This window comes from Sinocyclocheilus rhinocerous, unplaced genomic scaffold (assembly GCF_001515625.1).
Source record: "Sinocyclocheilus rhinocerous isolate Xijiao unplaced genomic scaffold, SAMN03320098_v1.1 scaffold1938, whole genome shotgun sequence".
NCBI classification, from domain to species: Eukaryota; Metazoa; Chordata; class Actinopteri; order Cypriniformes; family Cyprinidae; genus Sinocyclocheilus; species Sinocyclocheilus rhinocerous.
In genome coordinates, this window is record NW_015629065.1 from 2,152,046 (window position 1) to 2,167,974 (window position 15,929).

The 15,929-nt window shown below is 37.0% G+C and overlaps 2 protein-coding genes across 4 annotated transcripts; both read right to left on the reverse strand.

The window, feature by feature from the left end:
* Nucleotides 1-155: 155 nt before the first annotated feature.
* cetp (cholesteryl ester transfer protein, plasma) lies at nt 156-5,849 on the reverse strand. Of its 2 annotated transcripts, none has more exons than XM_016550582.1 (16): nt 5,559-5,849; nt 5,049-5,160; nt 4,823-4,954; nt 3,688-3,758; nt 3,511-3,598; nt 3,260-3,329; nt 3,037-3,097; nt 2,846-2,937; nt 2,565-2,744; nt 1,884-1,934; nt 1,557-1,706; nt 1,339-1,406; nt 1,171-1,213; nt 997-1,066; nt 833-918; nt 156-656 (listed from the first exon to the last, which is right to left on the reverse strand). In XM_016550582.1, exons 1-16 carry the CDS (start codon nt 5,686-5,688, stop codon nt 579-581), a joined length of 1,482 nt encoding a protein of 493 aa, XP_016406068.1. In that variant the 5' UTR covers nt 5,689-5,849; the 3' UTR covers nt 156-578. The 2 variants fall into 2 exon arrangements, with proteins under 2 accessions (XP_016406068.1, XP_016406070.1); XM_016550584.1 differs by lacking the exon at nt 5,559-5,849 and adding an exon at nt 5,345-5,376 and having other exon boundaries at nt 5,049-5,201.
* A 1,389-nt stretch (nt 5,850-7,238) lies between these two features.
* On the reverse strand, nt 7,239-15,268 carry herpud1 (homocysteine-inducible, endoplasmic reticulum stress-inducible, ubiquitin-like domain member 1). Of its 2 annotated transcripts, none has more exons than XM_016550590.1 (9): nt 15,154-15,268; nt 14,932-15,106; nt 14,454-14,531; nt 13,437-13,520; nt 12,908-13,059; nt 12,693-12,803; nt 9,714-10,073; nt 8,388-8,505; nt 7,239-8,281 (listed from the first exon to the last, which is right to left on the reverse strand). In XM_016550590.1, exons 2-9 carry the CDS (start codon nt 15,085-15,087, stop codon nt 8,117-8,119), a joined length of 1,224 nt encoding a protein of 407 aa, XP_016406076.1. In that variant the 5' UTR covers nt 15,088-15,106; nt 15,154-15,268; the 3' UTR covers nt 7,239-8,116. The 2 variants fall into 2 exon arrangements, with proteins under 2 accessions (XP_016406076.1, XP_016406077.1); XM_016550591.1 differs by having other exon boundaries at nt 15,143-15,268.
* Nucleotides 15,269-15,929: the final 661 nt, after the last annotated feature.

Sequence of the window (15,929 nt, forward strand, 5' to 3'; positions counted from 1 at the left end):
TATAGAATGTTGTAGTCTGCAGACCTAGTGGTGATATCAAATCATTGCACCCCTTGTAAGGACATCAAGATGTAGTCGGGGAAAACTGCTTTGTATACAATTAAATTTAATTTAATTAAAAATAAAACACCACAACATAATAACAGAGTTGATGCTTAGTTTTCATGAGTTTAATAATCTAACTTTAGAAAAACCAAAAGGAAGACTGTAACAGCCAATTTCATTCAGAAGAAAAACAGGTTTAACCAGAAACATGCAACACATAATTATGTGTGACAGCACCAGGAAATGTTTAATAATGGTAATACAATCTCCACATTGCATTATGGAGGTCATGAGATCATATTACTGAAGGCCATAAAACTAGATTATTGTGATTCACATTTTCATATTTACACAAATTTGAACACTGAACAGCTACACAAAGCATTAAAGTTCTTTACATACAAGCTATAATGGCAGAAAGGCGGTTATAATACAGTCATTCATATTTTTTTGTTTATGTGTGATGTATGTGTGCACGTCTGTAAGTGTTTTTGCATGACAAAGACGAAATCCAGTCAATTGAGACAAGACTGTCAATTCAGCGTCCTTTTGAGGAATTCCACCAGCAGATGTTGTGGAAAACCAAAATCCAGCTGGACTATCACATACCCCTGTACAAGCACAATTAAAGAAATAAAACAACAATGTAACCATTCAAAGTGTTGAAATGATTTTTTGATACTCTGCTGTATCATATAATGTGATGCATGTGGCCACTGTTAAATACAGATTGACAGTTACCATTGATAACATATTCAAAGTATATCTAAAAGTGTAATATACTCACATCCTGAGGTGAAACTTCAGGATTGATGATGTCAAAGAGATTGAGCCCCTGTTCATCCATCAAAGCAGTTAATTCTGGCTCCAGGTCTGAGGACAGAGATCAAATATGATGAAAGTAACACATGATTGACATGCTCACTGCTTGGCTGTGATGGTCAGACTTACATGATATGACTTTGGGGATTCCCATTTTTTCCACAGCCTCCTGAAGATAACCTCTCAAGTTCTCCTCCATCTTTAAGGAGATCATATAACATTTATGAATAAAAATACATTTATAACTAATAAAAAACACTATAATAATATAATATAATATGATAATATGTATGTTATTCTTACCTCAGTGGGTCCTTCTGATGTGGAAATTTTTGTTATAGAAATACTATGATGGTCACAACAGAAAAAAAAAACTTTAAATCAGGCACTGAAATTTGAAATTAAAAAAAAATTTTTTTATGTCATTTTGAATTTTAGAATTCATCTTTATATACATCCTTTATAACTTACCGCTCTGCAGAGGCCTTCAGAATTAGTTTCTTCTCTGCATATGAGGCATTTACAACAACTGTCACATCCTATAATCACAGATCCAATAAAAACCATAAATGCATTTTGTCATGTATCTATCTATCTATCTGTCTGTCTGTCTGTCTGTCTGTCTATCTATCTATCTATCTATCCATCATTTGCTTATATTAGGGCATGGCTCCCGTGTTTTAGCTTACTGTCTCAAAATAAAGTGCTGGCATGTCTTGACTGTCCAGTAAGAGCTCAACTCCAGCCACAGCTCTGACAGATGTGCCCTCTGTGGTGGTCCACATGTGTGGAACTGACACACTCCTCGCCTTTAACATCGGACCCTCGGAGGACAGCCACTGAAGAGAAAGCAAAAAGCCATCACACTCCCACAAACACACAGGTGCTGTTTGAAACGACAGTTGGTGTGCTTCAAATGGAAAACATTTATTTGCATGTTCCTATGGCAGCATAAAACGTGACAGTCATTTCCTCCCCTTTGTGCAGTTTGAATATTGTAATGAGTGTTTTAGTACCTTGTTCAACAATTCAGGCCTGGCTGAGGACAGCTCTGTCTGAAACAGATCCTGCAACAGACAGACACAAGCAAGAGAATATGCCTCAAAACACTTCTTAACTTTATATGAGGGTTCTTATAGTTAACTAAAACTAAATCTATAAAAAAAACATGTTCATTACTTAAAATTAAAAAGAAAACTTAACTATAATAAAATATTTAAAAACATTTTATTTTAGCTAGTTGCCAAAGCAACATGTCTCATGTTCATATAGTTTAAGTTAATGTATTAAAATTAAAACTGAAATAATTGTTTAATAAAAAACTAACAGACATATAAAAAAAAACATTAAAAAGACAACTAAATTAATACAACTAACTAAAATTAAAATACAAATTTAAAAACAAATGCAAAATCTTAAAAAAAAACAAAAAAAACTGTATCAATTATATTAAAATGACATCATGGGCAACTCTAGTGCCCAACTCTATGTCCCAAAAATTATCCTTTTATTATTTGTTTCGTTTTTTTTAAAATTATTATTATTATTTTAGATGTAAAAACAATATGCTCCGCTATTTGCTTAAAAGCACCCCCTACAGTTAAAAAATATATATTACACCTAGACAAATCACATAAAAGACAAATCACAGAAAAAAAATAATATAAATGCCTCCAACACATCTAATTATATCATACCGTGAGTTCTGTTCCAGAGATATTGCGACTAAATCGTCCATCATGGTGTGCAGCGGACATTAGCGGGTCTAGAAGCCCATCAGAAATCCAGAAGTACAGCATGCGGTTCTCGGTCAGTTGGGATGGGTTAAACACAGAGGTGCTGAGGTCTGATTTCGTATTATTGTACATAACCAACGACTGTTCATCAGAAAAACAACAGTAACCACATCAAAGAATTTGAAAAATGGGTTTGCATTTGTTTGAAGGCCGTTTGGAATATAATATCTTTGTAATCAGACCTTATGGTATGATTCAATATAATTAGATTTGATGATTGGGGAAGAAGTCACAGAGATATCCACACCAATGTCACCATCACTAAGAAACTGTTCTGCTCAGAGAGAGAGAGCGAGAGAGGTTGCATCATAGCAGAAACAAACACATAAGGCTGTTACATAAAGGAACAGAATATGTGGGCACTGCGTTTTACCAGCTTGCTCCTGTATGAAGTCTGCTAGTATGTTAGCCACATTGTTTATTTCCTTACAAATCTGTTAGAGAAAGGAAACCCAGTCATTTTGTTAAACGGCAGGACAGTCTACTAATGGTGTGTAAGACATAAAATTGAGTACTTTGCTCAGATCTAATGTTCTGTTTCACCATTTGAAAAATAAGAGCAGAATCATATAGAACAACACGCTAGACACACTCACCTGTGACTTCACTACTAACTTCACTGTGAAAGTCACAATATCTGTGAACATTCTTTTCAGCCAGCCGGGCCTGCACACAGTCAAAATGAAAGCCATTTAAATGAGCAGCGCGTATGGATGGAAAATATGACAGTTGATCTCCAGGAAGTGTTTTTACCCATAGGCAAAGACAATTGACTTTGACCTAGATATAAATCAAAAGATATAAATAATCACTTCTGTGTCTCAGTAATGTGAGATGTTGAACTCACTCTCTGTCTCCCTGCAGGAGCAGCTTCAGTTTGTGAAATGTGAGGTAACAGTCTGATGTGTCTGCAGCCACTTTGCCCTTTCCACAGTCTAACACACAAACGTAAAAGTAAGGCCAGTTTCAAGATTAAGTGTGCAATGTCAAATAGAGCTGTCTAAACAGAATGGGATTCACTCACATAGTTTTGGATTGATGACCAGGTCGATTTGCGACTCAACTTCAAAATCCACTGACTGTTTTAGGTCCAGTCTATATAAGAAAGAACATGGCAATGTTACTTTGATGCAAACAGACATCGGTTTTACTATAGTGGTAGAAAAAAGTTGGTACACTGTTGTCTCATAAAGCATTAGAGGCACAAATTTCATGTTAAAAACTTATATTTTAAAAGTTACTTTTCCTTAAGGTCATAATTTGGACACATACAACATAAATAGTCTCATTACATTTTCTCATTTTTTCTCATTCAACCCTGTTACCTAAACAGATCAAATAAATATTTAAACAGATCAAACATTTTCTTTAACTTATGAAAAATGTAGTTTACATTACATGAAAATTTAATTTACATTTTTAAAATGCAATATTCTTTAAAAAGGTCATCATTCGATGCTTTTCTACCACATAAATTCTCACATTGCAATTTCAATTTTTCAAAATGTTTTGTTCAACCATGTTACCTAAACAGATCAAATAGATATTTAAACAGATCAAATAATTTTTTTCTTACTTGTGAAAAATAAAGTTGAAGTTAAACAGCAATGACGCTTAACAATATTTACAAATTAGCATTTGGTCTCAACAAGGTAGTTTATATTGAGAGACAGCTACTGTAAATCTAGTGACAATTAGATATTCTGGCAGAATTTCTTTTTTTATGATTTTTGGACAATAGTTTTTTTATGTTAATGCTTATTTATTGAAAATAACAAAAAATCTAAATATACAAATAAAACTGAAGGCCAAGCACCTTCTTTCAAAGACCATTTATTGAAAAATGTTCATCATTTTGACAAAAAAAAAAAACAATTGTGATGCTGTAACTGAAATATAAGTGTGTGATTTCTTTACAGGCTGACCGGAAGAAACCTTAAAGTTCATATATAAACAAAAGATCATAATTTTTTTAAAAAGTGACGTGACATGTGGCCAAGTATGGTGACCCATACTTGGAATTAGTGCTTAACTCTCTAACTATTGGGCCACGACTTCCCCTAATTTCATTAAATACATAATAGAGCACAGGGTTAAACCACAGCTGTGCCATTGCAGAAACCTGACCCTGATATGTGGTAATAAATAGAAACACTCACAGCCAGCTGCCATATCCATAGTTGATGGTCCCTTTGAATACAGCAGAAACGTTTGAAATGGAGATCCCTATTCCTTCATTCTCCTTCAGCTCAAACTCACTCTTTCCAATGGAAAGGTTATGGATCTCTAAGCTGTGGGTGATGTGGGAAGAAGAATATCATAAGATACAAGATGTAACACAGACGAGGACCACATAACATGTAAACAAATTCAGGAGTCCCTTACTTGTGGAATCCATATTTCACCGTCCCAAAGCCTATTGATCGTTGTCCCTCTACGCTGGGATATTTGGCATGCTGAAAAGCTGCCTGTATCACTTCAGTAGTTTTCTCATTCACTGAGGAATCAAGGAAGGGATATTTATTCTCTAGTCCAGAGCTGTACAGGGGGTGTGTGAGTTGATGAGAATAATTAATTAAATGATTTAAAATGTTAAATTATTTAACATTTTAAATATATTAAAAAAAAACTAATCAAAATAAAACCCTTACTAAAAAAGATTAAATAAATTATTAGTTTACCTGAATATTTTATTCATTAATCAGCATCACACAACTATGAACGTATCTGTGTTGTTAAATAATAAAAAAATTAGATTAAAATCTCAGGGGACACTTCAAGTAAATGTTTTAGGCCTTGCTTTGAATGAATTATGTTGCAAAGTAATGAACATCAAAACATATACTCAAAAGAAACATCTGGCTATAGTACAGAAATCAATGAGGGTGTACTTACGAACTACAGCGGCGGGATAGGTAAGCCTGCAAACTGCTCCTGTAAACCTGTAGGCAGCGGGAGGATCCAGACAACAACAACTAATATTGACCAGAGCAAGAACCAGGAGCAGCGCAGCACTCCTCTCCATCTTAACAAATCTGAAAAAACACAGATGAGCCCCTGTCTTTTACAGATATATCAGGCTTCTCTTTCAAAAGAGCTCTGTTTCCATTCAGCAAGTATATGAGGAGGAGGGACACTTCCAGATCCAGAGGTAGCCTCAAAGGAAAGGGGGGTGGATAGGCCCTGTAATGTCTGATTTGCCTTGTCCCTCTTCTGGAGAACAAGAGAAAACATGCAACTGCCGCTGGGGTCGACTAGCACATGTTGCTCAAGGTTATTGGAGGACAGTCAACAGTGCACAGGGACATTTTTGTGTTTTTCCGAGCATTCTGCTGTACAAAACAAACAAAAGATAAGGTCAGAGGACAGAGTGGACAGGAGCAGGCCAAAGTTCATGTAGGTGGACAAGCTCATGAGGAGGTGTAAAGTGCAGACAGAATACCCTTTATTTACCTCACCGTTTTAGAGTAGTCCAGTAATTTCTGAAAATGGACACTTATGTAGATAAATAGTAGAAATCCACTGGGACATCATTACCACAGCAGTCCACAGGAAATGGCTTAGTTTGGAAAGGATGTTGACAAGCCACATGAAACAAGCTCTGATGCTTACCAGATAAGAACCAACAGTCACATTTAGATAAGAATTTTAGCAGGATGCAATGGGTTTTTTGTGTAGTCGAGCTACAGTAGGCCTATTCATCAGAATGTCAGTGTATATGCAATACAATGGGTATGGAAGCTCGTTTCCGCCACTGAATAAAAAATAAAAAAGGTGACTTTTTTTCTCATAATTGCGTGATACAAACTCGCAATTCAGACTTTTTTTTCTCAGAATTGCGTGATATAAACTCGCAATTGTGAGTTAAAAAGTCATAATTGTGAGATATAAACTCGCAGTTCTGAGAAATAAAGTCAGAATTCCGTGATATAAACTCGCAATTGCGAGACATAAAGTCGCATTTCTGAGAAATAAAGTCAGAACAGCGAGATAAAAACAATTCTGAGAAAAAAAGTCAGAATTGCGAGATATAAACTCGCAATTGCGAGGAAAAAAAAGAGACAGGATTGCGATCGCAATTGTGACGTTATATCCCGCAATTCTGACTTCATAACTCGCAATTGTGAGTTTATATCTCGCAATTCTGTGAAAAAAAGTCAGAACTGTGAGATAAAAAGTCGCAATAACCTTTTTTTTTTTTTTTTTTTAATTCAGTGGCGGAAACGGGCTTCCAATAGTAACGCGATGTGTAAATGCTAAACAAAAACGAGCTACAATTGCATTACGTGGGTCTGTGATGTCGCAGAAATCTCACTGATATGATTTCAGGTGGACTAAGGTACGTACATGACATTTTAAAATCTAAAATTTTAATAAGTGTATTTAACCGAACTGGCAGCTTATGGTTCAAGATTTATAAAAAAAAATAAAATTAAATAAAACATTTTGTCAAAAATCGACAAATTAATAAGAAAAGGCCTTAACTAAAATTAAATCGGGAGAGAAAACAAAAGCTACCCAAACAGAATTCAACAAACATTTATATTAGACTTTTCAAAGAATTTCAAAGTGAAATTGAAACAAAAAAAAATGTGTTTATTTTTTCATTTCCAGGTACAAAGAGGATTATCTTAATGTTAATAACAAAGCTATTTTATACATGAAATGAAATGACAGTAATGCTACAGTGTTGATAAATAGCAGATTAAAAACATATTTTTAAGTCTCTCAGAACTATTACTCTCCTAATTTCTGTTCTTTTGCAGGTACCAAAGTGCAGTTCCTTCATGTAAAGAAGATGCAAAATTCAAAGTGAGGTTCACTCGCCTTCTTTTCATCCAGAGGTCAACAACAAACTCTTCGCTGCTCATTGCAAATTCTGCTCACAAATACTTGAATGCATATACCAAACCTCCTTCATAAATATGAACATTTCTCATTTCACAGGTGGAACACAATTAAGAAAAGAACGTGTAAGTATATTTTATTTGCATAAACACCATTAGCTTCAAAGTGCCACAAATGCATTCTCCCAAGCACCCTCCATCTATTCATGCACTTAGAACAAAATCAACATATGGCCTTCGTTGTCCATTATACTAGAACCTTAATAAGATAATCCCATGAGTTTAATCCTTGGATCACTCATCGTAGAGCACTTCAAGAAAATGAAGCCCTGTTGACAGCAGCCTATATAAGAGGATCAGGCCAGGAGGCCGATATCATTGATTCCAGCCTTTGCGGTTATCTAAAGTGCCGTGCAAAAAAAAAATGTCCAGCAATATTTACAACTCCATGTCCAAGAGCTTGTCTATACAGAATGTGCAACCATTGGTCACATAGCCAAAGGACTGGAAAGTGCTACCACTTCTAGGACTTGTAGCCTTCGTTTATAATGTCCGGTCTAAATGGTCAAGGACTCTGGAGTCCAATTTTGTCTGACTTTTTCTGGATCAGTTTGCAACACCCTGTGGAGCCTCAGGAATCAGAGAAGCAAAAAAGGCTTTGAAAAACACCCAGGCTCTCCATAGGATGGGTGGTCTAACTGGGGGAACAGGCACTGCCGTCATGGCGGGTTCAGCAACACCAGCATCCTCCACTTCACCAGGGGGCAGCACCTTCAAGACAAAATGAGAATAAATAAGCACATTCACGCCTACACACTTATTTAAGTAAAACTAATTATTTTCTAATTTGCTTTCTTAAACAGAAACTTTGACTCACAGGTCCTGGATGTCTGTCCTCATTTTGGTTTTGTTGGTTCTGAAGGACCTCTGGTGCTGGCAGATTGTGAGGCCTGGCTTGGGGTCTCTGTCTAAAAGGAAACCAGCCTGCTGTGTGTCTGAAAGAGAGAAAAAGAACCATTAGAAAAGCTACAAAAAGGCATTCAAGGCCTCCATGAACTCCATTAAAATGACACCATTTATTTAAAAAAAGCCAGCCAACTCAGCTCATTTATACATTACTAACCAACGAGAAGTGGCTCAGACTGTTTTTATGGCAGGTTGGGTCAAGTTTGTAACATTGGAGGAGATAAGATCATCACACTGAACACCCTCAGATCAAGCTAATGATTGCTGGAGTGCCACGCACTAGTCTGCAGAGCAGTCAAACCGCCTCTTTGCAGAGATAAAATATCAGAAGTTCGGTTTTAGCAGTCTGAACCCCTCAGTTATAACAGCTGAAGTTTAACTAAATTAATTCCAGAATGCCCCCAACCGATCTGCAGTCATATACAAGCTGATGTTTTCTTTCTTATCAGAGAAAACCCGGTCTACTTCTGCTAATTTCTGCTTGCATAAACTACTCAATTCCTTTCATATTGCTCAGGAATGCATGTGTGTGAGTTTGTCCGCTGACAAATGGCTCAGAGCTCGAAGTTACATAACTGAGGGTGTAACGGTGTTCAAGAACCCGTTTACAGTTCCCAACGATCTGTTTATAGATGACATGAACAAAACTATGTATTAAACACTCATACAGAGATACCTGATCTATAATTCAGTGGCATCACAACACAAAAGATACAGCGAAACCAAATAGTCTGATTCCTGAACGAATTACTTTTAAGAGGTGCTTCATTTTTGAGAATCAAAAATGTACAGCACAACCAGAGCAGTCCAATTCCCCAAACAAATGACTCTTATGAACAGGTTCTTTTTTAGGAAATCAAAAATATACAGCACAACCAGTGTAGTCCAATTCCCCAAACAAATGACTCTTATGAACAGGTTCTTTTTTAGGAAATCACAAACATACAGCACAACCAGGGGTGCGTTTCCCAAAAGCATCATTAGCTAACTATGGTCGTTAGTTCCGTTGAACTCTACTGGTAACGACGGAACTTGTGACCATAGTTGCTTTTGAGAAACGCACCCTAGTTTAGTCCAATTCCCGAACAAATGACTCTAATGAACTAGTTCTTTTTTTTTAGTGAATCAAAAACATACAGCACAACCAGTGTAGTCCAAATCCCAAAACATTACTCAAAAACACTAACCACAAGGTACTAAATATAATAAAAACATTTGGTGTTAAGCTTAAACTTACAGGTACATAATAACCAGGCTGCTCATGACCAGGATGAAGCGGCTCACGCTGGAATAGAAGTACACGATGCTCAGGAAGACACCCAATCGGGATGCGGTGTACACCCAATCCAGCCAATCGCGGTTCATGTCCTCCTCGTCTTCCATCACAGGCCCACCCTGGGCATTCATTCGTAGATTCTGATTGGCTCCCTCTGGGTTGATGAATGCAGGACCTGGGGCATTCTGATTAGCTGGCAGGTCGTTGATAGGGCCTTGATTGGGTAAGGCTGCAGGTACAGCAGCTTGATGAGGGCCAACAGGGAGTGAGGAAGCAGGGACGGCCATTGGAGCGGAGGCGGCGGCTGCCATGGCAGCTTGACTTTAAAACACATCACATTTAACACAGTTAGACGGTTTATTCGCAGAGTGAACACCAGCTTAAAGGGTTAGTTCACCCAAAAATGAAAATTAGCCTGTGTTTTACTCACCCTCAAAGCATCGTAGGTGTATGTGACGGTTGTCAACAGTTCAGAAGACGTGAAATAAAGTGCGTGCATCCGTAATAAAACGTCCCTCACACGGCTCCGGGGGGTGAATAAAGGCCTCCTGTAGCGAATCCATGCGTTTTTGTAAGATAAATATCCATATTTCAAATGTAATAAACACTTTTTTTCTCACTTCCGCTGACTGTGGTACGCGGAAGACGTTCAGGCGAATGACGTAAGACGTGTGCAGCGCGCGCCTCTGAGAAATGCAGGAGAAAAGGAAACAAAGTTTCCTTACTTTAGCAAAGGAAAACCAGTCTCCTCTTGGCTTATATCGAAATCCTCCGACATTTTTCTTGACAAATCCTCGTTTTAATTCGTGAACGGCATTTTGTTTTGTTCTCTCTCCGCGCTCGTCACTAATCACGCAACACCGACGTCCTACATCATCCGCCGGAACGGCTTCTGCATATGACAGTCGGCGGAAGTGATAGAAACGTGTTTATTACGTTTGAAATATGGATATTTATCTTACAAAAACGCATGGATTTGCTACAGGAGGCCTTTATTCACCCCCCCGAACCGTGTGAGGGACGTTTTATTACGGATGCACACACTTTATTTCACGTCTTCTGAACTGTTGACAACCGAACACGATCCCCATTACCCCCATTGAAAGGCTTGGAGGGGCCAGGACCATTTTTAATATAACTCCGACTGGATTCGTATGAAAGAAGAAAGTCAAATATACACCTAGGATGCTTTGAGGGTGAGTAAAACACAGGCTAATTTTCATTTTTGGGTGAACTAACCCTTTAATACTATAGTAGAACTGCACTATTAATCGTAAACCAAAATCATGATATGGCTTTTTAATTCTGCAAAGGCTGTGATTTAATTAAATATATTCGCTGTGTAATTCAGAACGAACATGGCACTGTGTTCTTTTACACGCGAGCAATTCATGGTCCAGTGTTTTCAGATTCTCAGAACAGCCCGTTTTACAGTAAATGTTACGAAAAATAACTTGAAGAATAAAGTGCAGTAAACAGTATAAGTATTTAGGCCTATGCTACAAACCAGTGTGTTTATAATTAAATATTAAAATAACATAAGAAATACCAGTTTGCAATATCAAGGACCATTACGAGCCGTTTTGTAAAGCTAAAAATAACTGGAAGTGAAACTGGAAGCTATAAATATTTGCATTGTAATTTTACAGTTGTTATGTATAATCAAGTTATTTTATTATATAATATTTTTTAAATGAGCTTTTTTTATTTTACAGAGAAATACCAGTTTGGAATGATTAAATATTAAAATAATACGATAAGAAATACAAGTTGGAAAATACCAAGCAGCATAACAAGCTGTTTTGTACAGCTAAAAATAACTGGAAGCAATAAATATTAGTACTGTACTTTTACAGTTGTTATGTACAATCAAGTTATTTTATTATACAATATTTCTTAATACTGGTTTTTTTAATTTACAGGGAAATATTATATTATAATATATATAATATTCCCCCAGATTGTGCAGTCCTATAATTTAGTATGTCCATGTAGGGTGTACTTACTATTGCATGTAGTACTGGCGGGCATAAATCTGCTGCCACCACAGGAGCTGTTGTGGACTGTAAAGGGAGTATGTGGGGAAGGATGGGTGGGTCATTGCTGCTGTTACAGGCCTGTGAACGAAGGCGAACGTTTAATTAACTAATTTACACATTAACATTCATACATTTTTAATACTCATTGCACTGAATTTTAATTTGAAGGAAAAAAAACTAACGTAGACATGTTAGAGCCAGGCCAGGCAGCATGACCTCGCTGTCTAAGGCCGTCCATGGAGGGTACAGAGGTCACGGATGGTCCTGAAGACTCTGAGCTTTGGCTAGCAGTTAGTGGGGAGGGCTGGGAACTCTGCTGCTGTGTTGATGTCACCTACACCAAAGATTTGAGAAAGAACATATTTGATTTTTGAGTCGGAAGACCAGAGCAGGTGCAAGAGACACTATGAAACTTCATTTGAAAATTGCTACAGCATTTGGTTTATGCAAACAAGGATGCAGAAAGGAACAGGAAGTAAGCAGCAGTGTGGTGATATCTCCACCCAACTGAAACAAGCACAGCCCTCCCTTGAGAGACAGCAGGCCGACACATCTCAGTTCCACTGAACAGACTGTAAGCTGAACAAATAAACTGCCTTGAAGCCAAATTCAGGATGTGAAAACTATAAACTGAATGTCTGTTTTTACATGTACCACTAAATAAGTCTTGCCACATGGTTAAAGCCTAAAATAAACAGTAGGAAAAAATACCTTGGGTCTCGCTCCAAGTTGGGCAGCAGGCTGGCTTTTACAGTTATGTACAATCAAGTTATTTTATTATACAATATTTCTTAATACTGCTTTTTTTATTTTACAGGGAAATATTATATTATAATATATATAATATTCCCCCAGATTGTGCAGTCCTATAATTTAGTATGTCCATGTAGGGTGTACTTACTATTGCATGTAGTACTGGCGGGCATACATCTGCTGCAACCACAGGAGCTGTTGTGGACTGTAAAGGGAGTATGTGGGGAAGGATGGGTGGGTCATTGCTGCTGTTACAGGCCTGTGAACGAAGGCGAACGTTTAATTAACTAATTTACACATTAACATTCATACATTTTTAATACTCATTGCACTGAATTTTAATTTGAAGGAAAAAAAACTAACGTAGACATGTTAGAGCCAGGCCAGGCAGCATGACCTCGCTGTCTAAGGCCGTCCATGGAGGGTACAGAGGTCACGGATGGTCCTGAAGACTCTGAGCTTTGGCTAGCAGTTAGTGGGGAGGGCTGGGAACTCTGCTGCTGTGTTGATGTCACCTACACCAAAGATTTGAGAAAGAACATATTTGATTTTTGAGTCGGAAGACCAGAGCAGGTGCAAGAGACACTATGAAACTTCATTTGAAAATTGCTACAGCATTTGGTTTATGCAAACAAGGATGCAGAAAGGAACAGGAAGTAAGCAGCAGTGTGGTGATATCTCCACCCAACTGAAACAAGCACAGCCCTCCCTTGAGAGACAGCAGGCCGACACATCTCAGTTCCACTGAACAGACTGTAAGCTGAACAAATAAACTGCCTTGAAGCCAAATTCAGGATGTGAAAACTATAAACTGAATGTCTGTTTTTACATGTACCACTAAATAAGTCTTGCCACATGGTTAAAGCCTAAAATAAACAGTAGGAAAAAATACCTTGGGTCTCGCTCCAAGTTGGGCATCAGGCTGGGGTCTCATAGCACACACCAGGTGAAGAGTGGGCTTGATTTCTGAAGGAACCTGTAGAAAAAAAGTTTCATTTTTTCAGTTCTTTTGACAGAAGCATGTGGTAACGTGCTTTTTGAGGTGGCAAAGACATTCACCAAGGGAACTATCATTTCGTGAAAGAGAAAGTTTTGACAGATTGGTAAACCATGTGACTGTCATATTGTTTTGATCTGGAATATGTGTGTCACGCTTTGATGTTATGCAAGTCTATCAGGTGACAGGTTTTCAGCATGTAACAATAAATGTCCTACTTTCAAATAAACATTTCACATGAGAGGCTGCCAAGTGCCAAGTGTCGCTTCTCTAAACGGCTTTGAAATAGAACAGACTACAGCACATTTTCTGATTGCCCCCCCAGTCCAGCGAGCCTAGTACCGGGCCTGATTTCTACATTAAATGCAGCCATTAGTGATAAATCCAAATAACGTATTTATGATTACTTTTAGTAGTAATTTCTGGATGCTGCTACTGGTTATAAAGAGTATTATTTATTTACATTTTTAATAACATACATAAAATACATATGTATAGGCCTAATAATTAAGTTAAAATATAATTTTTTTATGATAAAATAATATATTATTATAACCTACATATTCTAACAATAAATTATATATAAAAATGTATATGATATTATGTATATTTTAATCATTTCAAAATTATATTTCTAATAAAATTAAAATGATACGTTTCAAGATCCAGTTTGTTTCTGAGAAATCAATTAAATCTAATTTTTTTTTAAAATTATAATAAAACGAAAAATGTAAATATAATTAAACAAATAGCTGGAATTCAAATATAGGTATTTAATTTCACTGTTGGAAGCAGGTAAAGATAAAATACTGCAGCAAGTAAAACAATGTTTACAGGTCTGTTGTTGAAATCACTTGACAACCCTGAAATGAACCGAAAGCATGCATCCCCACAGATGGTAAAGTCCCTCACCTTTGAGAAAACATCGCTCAGAAGCAGGTTGTCCTGAAGCAGCTTGCCCGAGTAAATGAGTCTTTGGTCTTTCTCAGCCTGTGAAAATGAGTCCAAATGTCAAACATGGCCTAGAACGTCAGTTTACACCATGATATTTATCTTATGTTTGTGAGAAGTAAAACCATTTTTAGAGGAAATACATTCACTGTAGCTCTTCACAATCAACGTTTCCACATTTACCTACTGAATATGCGTCCATGTAATGCAAATAGCTACACAGTAGAGGAATAATGTGATAAATGATTAATTAACTAACAATATGAAAGCAGTGTAGCCTTGTGGAGTGGCAATTCATCTTGTTTATAGAGGGCAAGTTACTGACAGTCAGTTATTTCCTGTAGCGTTCAGCCATAGTGGCGTTGTGTCTGTTGAGGAATGCTGACGGCTCGCTAGATGTAAACCGATATCTATAGGATAAGAACCACTCCAAACCTACCGGGTTGGTGGGATAAACCTTGGAGAGGTGACATTTGAGGTCTTTCACGGTCCAGTCCACGCGAACTCCCTCGATCAGCTGATCGCCGTGAAACTGATTAGGCGTTATAATGACCAGCGAGATCGTCTCTTTATCCGAGACCTTACAATCTTCCATTTTCTTTCTTAGTCAAACCAACCAGAAATATAATAAGAAACGCATAAAATATCTGCAATAATTTTCGAAGACTTCGCAACTCGGTCAGGCAATGGTGAAAGGTAGTGAGGTTCTTTCCTGATTCAAGAAGTTTCGGTATTTGCGTGTGTTGTTTCCAAACACACTGTGGCCGCCTGTGATTGGCTGAGACGAGCTCGTGTTCAGACGTGGAGCCTGTCTTGAAGCCCCACGCACTGCGCATGCGCACTGAGAAAAACCCATTGGAAATGTTTTTGTTGTTTGCTGTAAATGTTGTGATTGCATCATATGGCCATTATGACAATGTCCTATGATTCTACCTACAATTTTACAGAAATCTGAGGGTATGATTCACGATTTTAATGTGTTATAAAGCACTTTACACGAATATACAAGGTGTGTTAAAGGCTCGATTCCCATGTTTTTTTTTAGATTAGATAAACTTTAGATAAACTGTTATCTAACAGAAAATTAGCTTAACCTTAAAGTAGCTAGTTTAGACATAAAATGTCTGCTTTCTGATCAAAATGATGATTTTGGTCTGTCCCATGTCATATCTGACATGACTAAACAACTTTGTAAATAATTGAAATAAAACTATTTTTACTAGAGTTAAACTAGAGTTAATTTTGATTAATTGCAGATTAAACATCTCATTTCAATGACTAAACAAATGATTTAGGTTTGCCTTAGTGCCATAAAGTAAAATAATAGTCTGAGAAGGAACAGATTTAATACACAGGCCTAGTAATTTATTAAATATATTCAGTAATATCAGAGTTGCCATTAAAAAGAAAAAAAAATCTATACATATGCAAATTGTT